At 43.3% G+C, this 13,344-nt stretch overlaps 2 protein-coding genes across 3 annotated transcripts in view; both read left to right on the forward strand.

The window, feature by feature from the left end:
* Positions 1-1,234: 1,234 nt before the first annotated feature.
* The window catches only part of GLB1 (galactosidase beta 1), a 42,496-nt gene continuing 30,386 nt past the window's right edge, over positions 1,235-13,344 (forward strand). Inside the window, exons 1-2 of the mRNA XM_030229210.2 lie at positions 1,235-1,373; positions 11,096-11,265. Coding sequence (XP_030085070.1) covers positions 1,320-1,373; positions 11,096-11,265 — 224 coding nt within the window. The 5' untranslated portion in view covers positions 1,235-1,319. The remainder of the gene's footprint in view (positions 1,374-11,095; positions 11,266-13,344) is intronic.
* Positions 1,236-8,540, forward strand: TMPPE (transmembrane protein with metallophosphoesterase domain). 2 transcript variants are annotated; one of them, XM_030229216.2, is made up of 3 exons: positions 1,236-1,373; positions 3,473-3,610; positions 4,072-8,540. In XM_030229216.2, exon 3 carries the CDS (start codon positions 4,161-4,163, stop codon positions 5,475-5,477), a length of 1,317 nt encoding a protein of 438 aa, XP_030085076.1. In that variant the 5' UTR covers positions 1,236-1,373; positions 3,473-3,610; positions 4,072-4,160; the 3' UTR covers positions 5,478-8,540. The 2 variants fall into 2 exon arrangements, with proteins under 2 accessions (XP_030085076.1, XP_030085086.1); XM_030229226.2 differs by lacking the exon at positions 3,473-3,610 and having other exon boundaries at positions 1,238-1,373.

Genomic DNA, 13,344 nt, shown 5'->3' on the forward strand with positions numbered 1-13,344 from the left:
CAAAAAGATACAACAAGGCTCACCAGGGATGAGCAAACAAACCAGAGATTTGAGAGGCTGTGTGCCAGTGAGATCCTTAGTTGGCTACATGAGGAACTGGGTACAAAGAACTGCATTTGAAGTGCTTCTACACACAGCATGAGGAATGAGCAAGAGGAGCTCAGAAGCCTTGGCTCAGCCCCAGAGATGCACAGTCACTGGCATAAGTGAGCCTCCAGGTAAGGATTAAAGGACAAACAAATAAAGCAGATGTGATTGTGGGAGTATACTATAGGCCACCCAGCCAGGATGACAACACCAACAAATTAGTCTTTAAGCAACTAAGAAGTACCTGTAAATCAACATAGCAGATAACAGGTCCATAAGATTCCTGAAACACCTATATGTCTTGGTACGGGTACTACGAGAGCTGACTGGGAAAGGTGCCCTCCTTGATTTGTTGCTTATTAACAGAGAGGGACTTGTGGGTAAAGTGATGATTTGTGACTTTCTTGAGTGATGATTTGTGGTTTGCTTGGCCATGATTGCTTCTTGCACCATGAAGCAATCAAGTTTAAAATCTCTGCTGGCAGGAGGAAAACTGCCAGCAAAACTTCCACTCTGGATATGAAGTGAGCAAAATTCAGGCCACTCTGGGAGCTAGTGAGTGAGGTCCCCTGGGAAAATGCCTCTTTCTGCCCAGCCAAGGTGGCAGAGGTTGCGGCTGTTCAGTCATTCCTCTGGGGAGCTGGGGCAAGCCCTTGGCCTCGGACCAGCCGGAGTGTGAGTGGCGCTGCAGAAGATGGTCTGACCACTGGAGGTAAAGGCCAGAATCAGCTTTCTGTCCTGGCACCTACTGCATGAGAGCAATCTTTGGAGATGTACTCAGCTCTTGACTTCAGCGCAGGGCTCCAGAAAGAGGATGACCGTGCTTTGACATGGGAAGGAGAGCACCCAGGCCCAGTGCTTCCCGTGAGGATGATGGGCTGCCCACGGGAGGTAAAGCTCAGCAAGACCTTTCCATCTCGGAAACTTCTGTGTGGGAGAAATCGTTGGATGTATTCAGCATCGGAGGTTGTATCCCAAAGTCTGCTGTGAGCTCCTGACACTGCACTGCTGGAACACGGGAAGCAGCGCGCCCAGCCGCAGGGCCTCAGGGGGGGCTGCCGGGGGCTGTCCCGGGCGGGGAGGGCAGGAGGAGGCCGGGCTCGGAGGGGCGGAGCGCCGCTGCCGCGGTGCCGGTGCGGAGGGAGGAGGAGGAGGAGGGATGCCCGTCCTGCGCCGGCCGTTTCCCGGCGGAGCCGTCAGCTGACGCCGCCGTTTCCTGGCTGCCGCCCGCCATGCTGCGGCTCCTGCTCCCGCTGGCCGCCCTGGCCGCGCTCCTCCAGGCGGCGGTGAGTGCCCGCCTCGCCTCCCCCTCCGCCAGGGACACCGGGGGGCAGCGGGGCCGGCTCTGAGGGGCGCGGGAGCCGGCCTGGCCGGGGGTGGGCTGGCAGGGGCCTCCTGCCGCCGCCGGAGGAAGGCGCTTCGCCTCGGTCCTTTTTTAAACCATGAGAGATTTCGGGCTCGTGGGCGGCGCACAGGCCACGGGTGCCGGGCTTGTGGCTGCACCGAGGGGGAGAACGCGGAGCCGAGGCAGGGATGAGTCCGTGTCCTTCTCTCGAGCAGGCCGGCGGCTCCCGGGCCGCTGGAGGTGTGGAAGGGCTGGCGGTGCCTCCTAGCGAGGGTGGCGGCCGGCGTGGCCGCCCGGCCGGAGCGGTGCTGCCGGTGCCGGGGCTCCCTGCGCGTCCGGGAATCGCGGAGGCCTCGCTGAGCAGCCCGAGGCTGTGGGGGAACCGGTACCGACACTGCTGGTAGATCCCGTGGGAAAACGTGCTCGTCCTGTGGTGTGTGAGAGGAGGGAAAGAGGTTTTTCCTGTTCTCCATAGGTGCTGTTGTGGCCGCCTTATCCCGGGGGACGCAATAGCACAGCCTAAGGACGAATCCTCATGCTCCACAGTTCCCGTGGTTTATAGCTCGAGTTGAAGGCAGACTGATACTATTACCGTGATAGATGTTGTAGTTGGATGGGGCACGGGTGGGTAAAGATGTATGAAAAATAGAGCAACATGACGTGAGACCCTATGGAAGGGAAGATTGGGTCACAGTTAGTGTGCTTTCTTAGGGGTGAGGTTGTTGCAGAGCCTTCCAAAATTTTGAAGGTGTCAGGCAAGAACAAATACTCGTCAAACTTGGTAGTATTAACACTTCTGGGGGATCTAATAGGTTCATTTCAGACAGATACTGTAAAAATACATTGTTTTGAGAATTTGCTGCCATGGGGGGTTGCAGAACCAGATAGTACTGAACAGATTAAAAAAAATGGATTTGCCAAATTTAAATATGTTAGGCTCATAAGCAACATCCAAGACTTTCCAACATCCATTTTCAACAAGAAATGACTGTGCAAGGATTTGTCCTCTAACATCCCTAGTGTAGCAGCTGTGTCAGCTGAAGGAGTATTAGGGAGCAGACCACAGACTGCGGCCAGGTTCCCCTGTCATTTCTTTAGACAGTGTTCCTTACTGCTGTTGTCCAGACAGAATATTGCATGGTGCCTAGAGGACCTATGGACTTGAATCAGTAGGGCATTTCTTGTGCTCTTATCTTCCTAGCTCTGTGTGTTTTCTGTAGATACATATGTGCATAACAGCACTATTTCTTAAGAGTAGTTTAGCAACAGCTGAGAGGGTTTGAGGAGCTGAGGCTGGTAGGCACAATTTCCCTTATCAGCCCACAGTTCCCTGACACAAGCAGTGAGGGAAGGGTTTTTTTTAAAACTTGGTCTAGTCCTCAAAGTAGATCAGGGTCCTGTCATCACAGATGTGTTCTTTTAAATTAGCTTGAGAAGACATAGAGCAGATAAGCAACTTGGCAAACTGGGGTTCGCAGACTTCTGGGCTTAGGCTCACTGCTGAGCCCTACAATGCTGCTTTTGTGCCCTAGTTCTGAGATATTTTTGGCTGTAATGATTGCTTGCTTTCTCTAAGTGTGGATTGAGAGGCAGGAAGTGTTTTGAAAATAATTGTGCTATTATGGGGCTATTATGTCAGACATGGTCTCTGTTGTATGTTATGAAAGACTACCCAAACTTTTTTCATCTATGATTAAAATAAAACAATAGGTTTCTTCTAAACAGAAATGTGCAATCTGAGCATTAATAGAAACACTATGATTGAGCAAAATACAGAGCAAACCAGAGAATTCTACCATTCAAACATAACTGATATTTGCTTGCTTGTTTCCAGTCTGTGAGCAGTCAAGCATTAGATTCTGTGCTCTCTGAAGGAGCAGGGTGTGGTGTTGTAATCACTTTTTAACTTGTTTGCATCCTGTTAGACCAGGATATACTGGAGCAGGTGTTGAGTCTTGGAAAACTCTACATTTAGTGGAGGTGAGCTGGAAGTGAGCAGCAAAACACAGTGTGAGTTTCACTGATCCTACTGATTTCCAGGGCTTTGGAGAAGTCTGATTCACAACGGCAGGCAAGGATATCTGCTGATCATCTGCAGCTTCTGGGACCACAGTTGCATCTGTCCAGTGGGGATTTCACTGCTGCTGTAGCATGTGTTTGTAGAACCTCTTGCATTTGGTAAGAATGATGTAGGGTGATGCCTGCTTTTCAGATGGAGCCAACTGCTTGGCAAGAAGAACAGAAATCACATATTAAGTTAATATCAGAAGCAACGTAGTCCCAGAACATGTACAAATGCCGTAATGGTTTTTCCCAGGACCCGTTGCATCCCTTTTGTGATGTATTGCCATCTACTATTAGGAAGTCTTGATGAGGAAAAAGTGTTTAAAAGAAAAGGGGGTATGGGGGAGAAATGATTGAGGGAGGCAGGCAGGGAGCTTGGAACGGGACTTCCAGCATCCAGTCTTTTCTCTTGTCTTGTTTACTCCACTTCAGGCCATCTCTATGTCATTAGGACTGTGGTTCTGCATGACCCAGCATCTTGTGTATTATGTGGAGTAACAGTCCTTTGTTGCAGTCTGGGAAAAAGGGAATGTGTATAATATTTTAAAGCGGCTCATACTGGTTCCTGGTTGCAGGCTTTGTTGACCCAAGGCATCCCTTCATAACCACATTATTGACTTCTGGAGACTTCTGCAGAACAGAAGGGAGCAGTCAGGAAGCAAAGATGATCTCCTTCAAGCAACTGCCCATTGAAGCCAAGGCTGCAGTGGCTGCAGGAGTGGTTTTTTTCTCCATGATGCTATCACGGAGTTACCTGGCGGAAAAACTCGATTTCAGGACGCGGCGCTGGCTTCTAAGGCTGCAAATGGCACTATTTGCTAATACGCTCATGTTGATGGGATCTCTTCATGTTTGGAGAAGCACAGTCACCACGTTCACCAGGTCTTCAGCTGCCAGCTCCTTCTGGTTCATGCTGTGGAAAATAGCTGTGTTCATGTTTCTAGCTTTGGCTCATTCAAGCTTCTTTACATTGCTATTTCTTGTTGCAGAAGAGCCCTATTTCTTTTCTTTAGCTGCCTACACTTGCTTGGGGGCCTATATTATTCTCATCTTTTTCCTCTTCACTCTAGGCTCTGTGGAGCAGGCTTACAAGTTCTTGGCTGGGAGAGGCGCTAAGGCAAGCACTGGCAATAAGAACAGAACAGCACTGAAACCAGTTCTGGCAGTCTTGCTGACTGTTGTGCTGACTGTTGTTGGGCTGTTAAATGCTTCCCAGCCCCCTACTGTGAATTCAGTGGAGATTCCAGTTCACAAGCTGCCCTCAGCAATGAATAACCTGAAAGTGGTGTTGCTTTCAGATATCCATCTAGGGCCTACAGTTGGGAAGACCAAGCTTGCCATGATAGTGAGAATGGTTAAGGCTTTAAAACCAGACATCACCGTGATTGTTGGGGACCTGTCTGATGCTGAGGCAAAGATCATACGACCTGCTGTTGAGCCTCTTGGAGAACTTGATTCTCCTTTGGGCACTTACTTTGTCACAGGAAACCATGAGTACTACACCTCAGATGTTAGCAACTGGTTTGAGCTGTTAAAATCATTTAACATTCAGCCATTGCATAACGAGAATGTGAAGATTGTTTCACCAAAGAGCACTTCTGACTGGTTCTGTCTGGCTGGCGTGGATGATATTGAAGCAGATGTGTTGCGCTATTCGGGACATGGCATGGATTTGAAAAAAGCTCTCAGAGGTTGTGGCAGTGAGCATGCAATAGTGCTCTTAGCTCATCAGCCAATTGCTGCAAAGTGGGCCCTTCAGGAGAGACCAGACATAAATTTAATTCTCTCTGGCCATACTCATGGAGGGCAGATTTTCCCTCTAAATGCTGGAGCTTATCTTCTGAATCCATTCTTTGTTGGCTTGTACCAAGTTGGGCAGAATACCTTTGTCTACGTCAGCCCAGGGACGATGTACTATGGAATACCCATGAGGCTGGGCAGCAGAGCTGAAATAACAGAGATTATTCTGCGTTCTCCTTGAGGAGTTTTCCATTTGACAGACTTCTAATTTTTGGTTTTGTTTTGTTTTTTTTTTTTTTGGCCAGTATATTGGCTCTTCTACTATGAAAGCAAATCCTTTTTCAGGGAAGCCAGCGAAGATGTGCTTGGCTGAACTTCAGCAGGTTCTGTTAAGTTTGAGCAGAAAACACTAACTGTATCTTGGGCCTATGAAACAAATTTGGCACATGTTAAAGTACTGAAGTAATTATGTCTTTGACTTCATTATCGTTGAGGTTCTGCATTTAAAGATAACACTGATGTCACGGAGATAATGTGTGTCCTGTGCATGTTTAGTAATAGCTATGTCTTGCAGCTACTTCATGTTCCACTGTTTGGTGTCCATCAGGCAACTGCCTTATCAGATCTCAGGCAGGTGAAGTTCTCAGCTTGTGCAGTGAAGTCACTGATGTGTGCTTTGCAGAAAGGCCTGCAAGAATGTGCACTGAGTATGTAAACTCTAGGAGGCTTATGCTAGAGTTATTATGGGAAAGGAAGAGTTTAATAATTTAGGGTTGTTTTTTTTTTTTAATTGAGACTGGATATTTTTATCCTGCTGTCTGTCTGCAGCATGCACCAGGGCTTCCAGTTACTAGTACTATCAGTTGTGAGGCATCAGTTCTGAAATTCAGTTTTGTCCAGTTAAGAAGTTGGAGGGACTGACACCAAAAGGTGAAAGCAGCTGTCTTTCTCAGGCATTTTCCCCAGAATAATTGGGCATCCAGTAAATTTTTACTGAAAACAGCTCTAATAAAGGCAAATGAGGAAAATTCCAAAATTAACTTTTGTTATTGTCTGACACCATACAGTACCTCCTTATTTAAAGCACTAATTCCAAAGCTGAAATACTCAGTGTCTTTTGTCTTCATTCTGTATTTTTTTCTTTCTAATTTATCCTCCATCATTTTTCTCTTGCAAGAATAAATAGATGCTATTTCAATACAATGCAAATAAATTAATACTTGAAATTTGTTAAAGGCTTTAATATTTAAGTAAATTATGTCCTCTTTTAATGAAACTAAACTCTGCAGCAGGTGACTTTCCCTAAGAGCATTTGGATGTCAGTGTCCTTGTTGTCTGATGGGCACATAGGAGAGAAACTGCTACGGCATAATGGATAGAGGATTTCTTCCCATCTTTCATAGAAGGGCTTATAATGAATTAACATAATTATGCTATTTTTGGGGTATTAGAGAATAATTAACACAAATATTCTTGTTTCTATATCTTTGCATTCATGTAAGATATCCAGGATGTAAAATAATGTGTGACTTTTGCCCAGGCCAGTAAAACACTTTACTTCTTCCCTTCCCACCTCATTTCTGCTGCATGAAATATCACAAACCACTAGAGCCTGGGAATCCTGCCTCTGTAGTCTGCAGCTGTAGCTGCAGGGCTTTCCTTGCTCTGCCTTTCTGGCCACCAGTGCTGGTGTTCCCCTCAGGCAGACCCACAGCATAGGGTAAAAGAGAGCAGTTCTTATCCAGGAGACTGAGGATGGGAGACCAGAGCTGTGGTGTTCAGTCTTTTCCTGCCTTCCTGTGTGATCCTGAACCAGACAACCATAGACACTTGGTTTCGTTCTTCAGCTTCTGTTCTCATATTGAAGGAGATAGGTAGGAGTGTGTTTGAAAAGTTTTGCATCCTGCTCCTCTGTACAAACATCTTACATTTTTACTCAGGAATAGTGAGGAATACTCTAAATGTGTCACAAAGGTTAGTGGAATTGTTGGAGAAGTCAGTCCTCTTCTGAAAGACTGAATACCTTACCAGCCATGCTCTCTCCTTGCCAGATGGGATAATTTCTGTTTCCCGCCCCTTATAATTTTGTAAACTTTTTTTTATGACTGATAATATCTGCTTAAGTATCCTAAGGTTTCCATGTGTATTCAGCACTGCCCACTGTCCATGCGGGATCCATCTGAGGCTTTTCGCAGTTGGTGGCACAATGTCAGATGGGGAAGGAATGAGGAAGGAATTTTGATTGCCTGTAACCCTCAGGTTACTTTTCAACTTGGCTTCAGTTAAGAGCTGTGTTCTGGGTTTAGTGGTGCAGAGTATTCTCACCTGGCCAGTAGTCCAGGAGGATTTTTACACTTGTTGCACTGAATGTTCTTACCATGTTAAGAAGGCTAATTGTTAACCAGTTTCCTCAACAGGAGACATTTGTGCGACTGATTTTAGATCATGTGAGTTTCTCAGTATGATGCTAGTGTTATTTACCTTTTTTTCTCCCTGCCCTTTTTATTTCTCTCTTCATTCTGATCAAGTGTGTGCAAAAACATAGATGAAGGGGTCCTTCCATCCCAAAATTTCTTCATTACTTTGTGTGCCTCTCTAAGAAGATAATTATGTATCCTTTCAGAAGCAGATATGCATTGTTTTAGGAGTGGTCATATTGTCATTTCATACATTGGTTGAGTTCTCCTGATGTAATTTAGTTCTTGCCCCTTTTTTTTGTATCTCTGTCTCTGAAAGGTTGTTTGCTGGTGATTACTTCTTACTTTAAATGCTTTCTTTCTGTGCCAAAAGACTTCAAAGCCTTTTCTTATTTTGCTTTTCAGTTATGAATGAAAGTATCCTAGACCAACTTTCTGTTTGATAAAAGGAATGAACGGTTTCTTATAATCTCTCTAATCAGCAATCTCTAACTGTCCTTCAAGGTTCTTTCTGTACTTTTTCCAGTTTGATTTGAATGTACACAATGCAGACCTGTATTCAGTATTTCAGATGAAGAAAAATTGCTGTGCTGCTTATTTTTTAATTTTAAATTTTTTTTAGTAAATTTTATGTGTGTGTTGTAATATATTTAATCTAGAGAACTTAACTAAATGATATATTTCATCCTATAAAAGGCCAGTTCATTGGGGGCTGAGGAGGAGTTAATTAATGTCAGAATTAATAGCAGAATATAATAGTATTGTCACTTTGTGAGAACTATATTTATTATATAATTACTATAGAATGGATTGGTAAATATGTAAATTGTGGTATAACAAATGCTTTAAATGTTGGGATTTAATAAAACTTTATTCTTATAATCAACTATGAGGCCTCTAGTGACCTTTTATTTTGTACCAGTATACATTGTGGCAGTTTGTGCTGAATAGTTTTAACACACTCAATCTATTTACTAACAAAAACTACCAACAACAAACCTGACTAGTTTTGTAAATTCTTACACCCCTACTGCTAAATGAGTCGTGGTGGAAAGTGGGAAAGGCCACTATTACATTTATCTAAAGCCTACTAGGAGAAAAAGGTGCAGACAGCAGGGGTGAGGATGTGATGCAGAGAAATGTTATTGAGAGAATATTTTGGAAGGAACAGAAGAAAATGAGTGATTTGTGGTTCTCAATTTTGATACTTAAGCTTTGAGGTGGAGAAAGAGGTGTTCTGTGATTGGTCTAAGAGAGGCTAAAAATCTTCAGAGATGGAGGATTTGTACCTGCATTTGTTTGCTTTCTAAATAAGAAAAAATCCCCCTGTTTTGTAAATTTGAAGAGTGAGAGATTTTTGCCACTGATAAAGAGTTCTGTGTGTTGAAGATGGGAAAAAATTTTGTGTCAAGAGACACGCACATTATAGAATGTTGAAATAGCATTAAGGTTGCAAACATAAACTCTTACTTGATTTAAGCAAGGACCAATTCTTTAGTTCTCTTTTCCATGTGAGTATGCTCTGAGGATGCAAGGTGCAACATGATACTATTGCCTGTAAGGGTCTGAATTTTCAGCTGGGCACCAATATGATTTGGTATGAAGGAAGTGGCACCCCAAACAGTGCGTTTGTGTTGCTTACCAAACGAGCAGAGCCACTACCCCATCTTCAAGGGAGACAAAGTGGGAGTGAATTCCCTGCATAGTCACAAGGGTGAGTATACGGTATTGGCAGAGCCAGACATAAATTCATGAGGACAACTCTCTTGGTTTTGTTGCAAGCCCTGGATCATCTGCTGATAATGAAGTAATGTTGAGGAATTGATCATGAAGGAAGTCTGTTTACAATGCATGATGAATGAGGTGAATTCGAAGTATTCTGGTAGCTTATTCCTTGTCCTCACCACTGTGTCAGGAAGTGTATGTGTTGGGAAGGTGACTTACACCTATGGTCACAGCTTCAAAAACCTGACTTCTAAATGGTAACTGGCTCAGTGATAACCTCTTTCATAATTAATACCTCCCTTTAATTGTTTTAAGATAGCCATGGCTCTCTGCCAGAAATGTCTGTCCTTGAGGGTGTGTAAAGTTTTTTCAACATTCATCATCTCAACAGTTCTCTGCCATGAATAGAACAAGTGTCTTTTCCATAGACTTCTTGATGTGGTTAGTCTGAATGAGCGGGCTAAAATCCTCTTACAGAGGGACACCACAGCAATTTATTTTGCCTCTTTATTTCCAGGGATAATGGCCTTTTAATGTGTAAGGTGCTTCTATCCATAATGGTTGGGTTCTTTTGGTTTCTTTTCTGTTCCACTTAGTCATGATCATTTTGAAGCACTCAGCTCTGCATTAGTGCTGTGACTTGTCACAGTGCCCTAGAGTAAAAACATTTGAAGAATATGAAACATCTGCTTGGTGTCTGTAAGGGTGAATAGTTTCCTTCATAGGTACACAATTCCATCCTAGTGCAGCATGCCCAGCCATCAAGGTGCAGGTTATAAATGAAAGATTAGGAAAAAGTCACATAGATTTAAATTGAACAGGAAGTAAGCCGCTGTATGTACCTGTACATCCTTTGCAGCAATAGTTTGCTTGAGGTCTAACAGCCTATAGTTACTATAGCATCATAATTTCCTATGGAGAATCCCAACCCTTGAGTTACATTTATTCCAGAGCAGTTTGTTTGTATTTCCAAATTCTGTGTGGTCCTATTTTGGAAAGGCCTGACATGCCCATACCTTTGTTGAATGAAGATTTATTTATCTTAATAAAGTCAAGTAATCTTAAGAGTGGGTCCCTGTTTGTGGAAACAGCATAAAAAGCCTGTGCTGTGCAGCACTTGGCAGCCTCTTGCTTTTTATGTTTCCCTGCCAGCTCCTTGCTGTATCCTCTCATACCTGTTGCTACACATTCACCACACAATTTCACTTGTTCACTGTTGGCAGAATGCTTTGAATTACTATGTGTATCTGGGACATTTTCCTCTACATTTTTTACGTTTTTTTGTAAAATAATCCCTTTGTTGCAGATGGGACATGCTGTTGTCTTCCTCCTTGGAGTTTGTAGTCTTGAAATGATTGTAAAGTGTTGTCTCAGTTCCTCTGTTTAATGACAGTCTAGGGATAGACATATTGGCTTGTCTATTTTGTCCTCCATTTTTCAGGAGGGAGTGTGTTTTCTTTGAACTGTATCTGCTAGTTTCCTTGTTCTTATATCCTGTGACACATTTCACTGGCTCCCTTCTGCTGGTTTGTTGTGCTAAGACTCAGCTGGGCTATAGATAGCTAGAGGAAAGTCATTCACCATCTCTTATTTTAGGACCATTGTATCTTCTATTGTAGACAACCCACAGATGTTGTATAGCCTATTCTCTGTGTCTTTCAAGGCAGAAAAAAATTATACCATGTCTTTTTTTGTTTTGGTTTGGTTTTGTGTACAGAATGTACATGAGAGGAGTTTTGGGATTGATTATGAATCCAACAGCTTTGTCAAGGATGGGAAACCTTTCCGTTACATCTCCGGCAGCATTCACTACTCCCGGGTGCCCTCGTATTACTGGAAGGACCGCCTGCTGAAGATGAAGATGGCTGGGCTTGATGCCATTCAAACGTGAGTAGCTGTTAATTTCCGAGTGATTTGTGGTCCTGGGAGCTGTATGAGAAGTCATTAAGAGGAATGCTGCCATTGTTACCTGTTTGTTATTTTTCCAGTAATAGGTGAGGAAGCTCTGGAGAAATGAAGGGTGGTACAGGATGACTTTTGACTACATAAATGGGGGAGCTGAGCAGGTTGTAACCAGCAGTCTGTTTCTCTGATAATAGGCAGCACCTCTGTCTTCACAACCCAGGGTGCAAATGTGACCTGAAATAAATTGTTGGACTATGAACTTTGGCAACTATGGAACAATTGTACATGCTCTGCCTCTGCTAGGGACACTCTCTGGTCAAAAGACAGACTAGGTGTGAGGAAACAATAACCTGGGTTGGTATCACCCAGAAGCCTTGAAAATGTTGGTGAAGACTTGCAGTAACATTTAAAAGTTATTTCAAACTATTTCACCAGAAGTATTTAAATTTAGATAAACGGATGGGAAGCTAGGTGTACTTCTTAAAAAAAAAAAAGCTTAAACATCTTTCATTTGTGTGTGTGTGTGTGTGTGTGTGCGTGTGCAAAACCCTTAGTCCTTTTTTCTTGTCTTTTCTACCTGGTTGTGTACTTAATTCAACAGATGAGGCACAAATTTAAAAAAAATAAATTCAGCTTTTCCTTATTTTTGCCATGGCTTCATTGACACGGGAAGTGGTACTGTGAAAGGCAGAGTCTTTTCAAGCAGTTGTTGTAATTCCCAAACAGGTTTGTTTTCTTTTCTTAAGTCATTGCAAGACTTAGAACTTCTCTTTGAAATCACCTGCTTTTGTGCTCTAGAAAGTTCAGCTTCTGGCAGTGCAGAGCCTGTAGGCTCAGTAGGAGTGTTGTACCACCACTCCTTTCTCACCCTTGAAATCTGTATGGTTGTTAGACCTGCAAGTTGTATCATTGCTTTGTACACTTGGGGATGAGACTAGTCAGAGTTAGGAGGTGAAGAACAGACTGAAGGGAGAGAAAAAAAAGTTGAATTTTTTCAAATTTAGGGTTCTCTTTTTTTTTGCATATCTTAAGACTCTTGCCTGTGTGGGATGATGCATTCACTCTGCTGAGTGGTTTTGTGGTTGTTTTTGTTGTTTTCTATTAAGGAATCAGGTTCTGTCTTTGCTCACATTAATAAGAGCAATGGGATTAAGTTACACACTTGCTCAGGACTAGGTTGCTGGATTTGCCCAAGTAATTACTTTTTGCTGAAATAAAAGTAATTTAAAGTGGACCTGGAAATTATGCCTTTTGGTGTCTGGCTTGAAGGTCAGCCTGTGACTGACCCTATGATCAGTGACTCCCATGATCCATAGTGTCTCATACTTTCCTTATGTCTCTGATTATTTCCTTCTCCTCCCAACAGCCATGTGTTTCCAATGCCCTTTGTTCATTTCCAGCTTTTTCAAATAGTCCATTTTTTTCTTTTTATTTTTTTTAATTGCCTTTTCATGTCTCTGATGCATCACTGGCATTTTGAGATAGGTATATTTCTTTTTCATTCCCTTTGTCACTGTTGTTCAATGGCAAAATTGCTGCACGGCCAGTTTGGGTTTTTTCTTGTTGCTTTCTCCCTTTTCATTTGTGATCTCCCACTAACAATGTGGGTTTTTTCCTTCTTTCTTTTTTGCTTTTTTCCCTTGTTGAGACCTCTTACTCTGCTTTACTGTTGTGCATTAGTATCTTTCTGCTGTGCAGGAAGGAGTGAAAATTTGTTACTTTGCTGGTGCCAGCTATCTCTGTTGGTCTTGGGAGAGCTGAGCTGTGTCTGTTTTGGCACAAATGGTGCTGTGCAGCTGGCAAGTGGTTATGGCAACCGTGGCTTTAAGTGTTGTTGCTGTATCACATCATAACAGATTTATTGGTCTCCTCTTGTTTTTCTAAGAGCAGACTGAGATTCTTTGACTTTCTCTCATTATTGCTCATGTCTGGATTTTTTCTGCTGTGGTGAAAGATAAATCTGAAAGTGTACTTTAGAAGCAGAAAGTGCTCCTGTGCCTTGCATTTTCTACAAGAGTCAAATCCATGTGTCTTTCCATTTGACACCAATCACTCTCTCTC

Source organism: Serinus canaria, chromosome 2, assembly GCF_022539315.1.
Source record: "Serinus canaria isolate serCan28SL12 chromosome 2, serCan2020, whole genome shotgun sequence".
Taxonomy (NCBI): Eukaryota; Metazoa; Chordata; class Aves; order Passeriformes; family Fringillidae; genus Serinus; species Serinus canaria.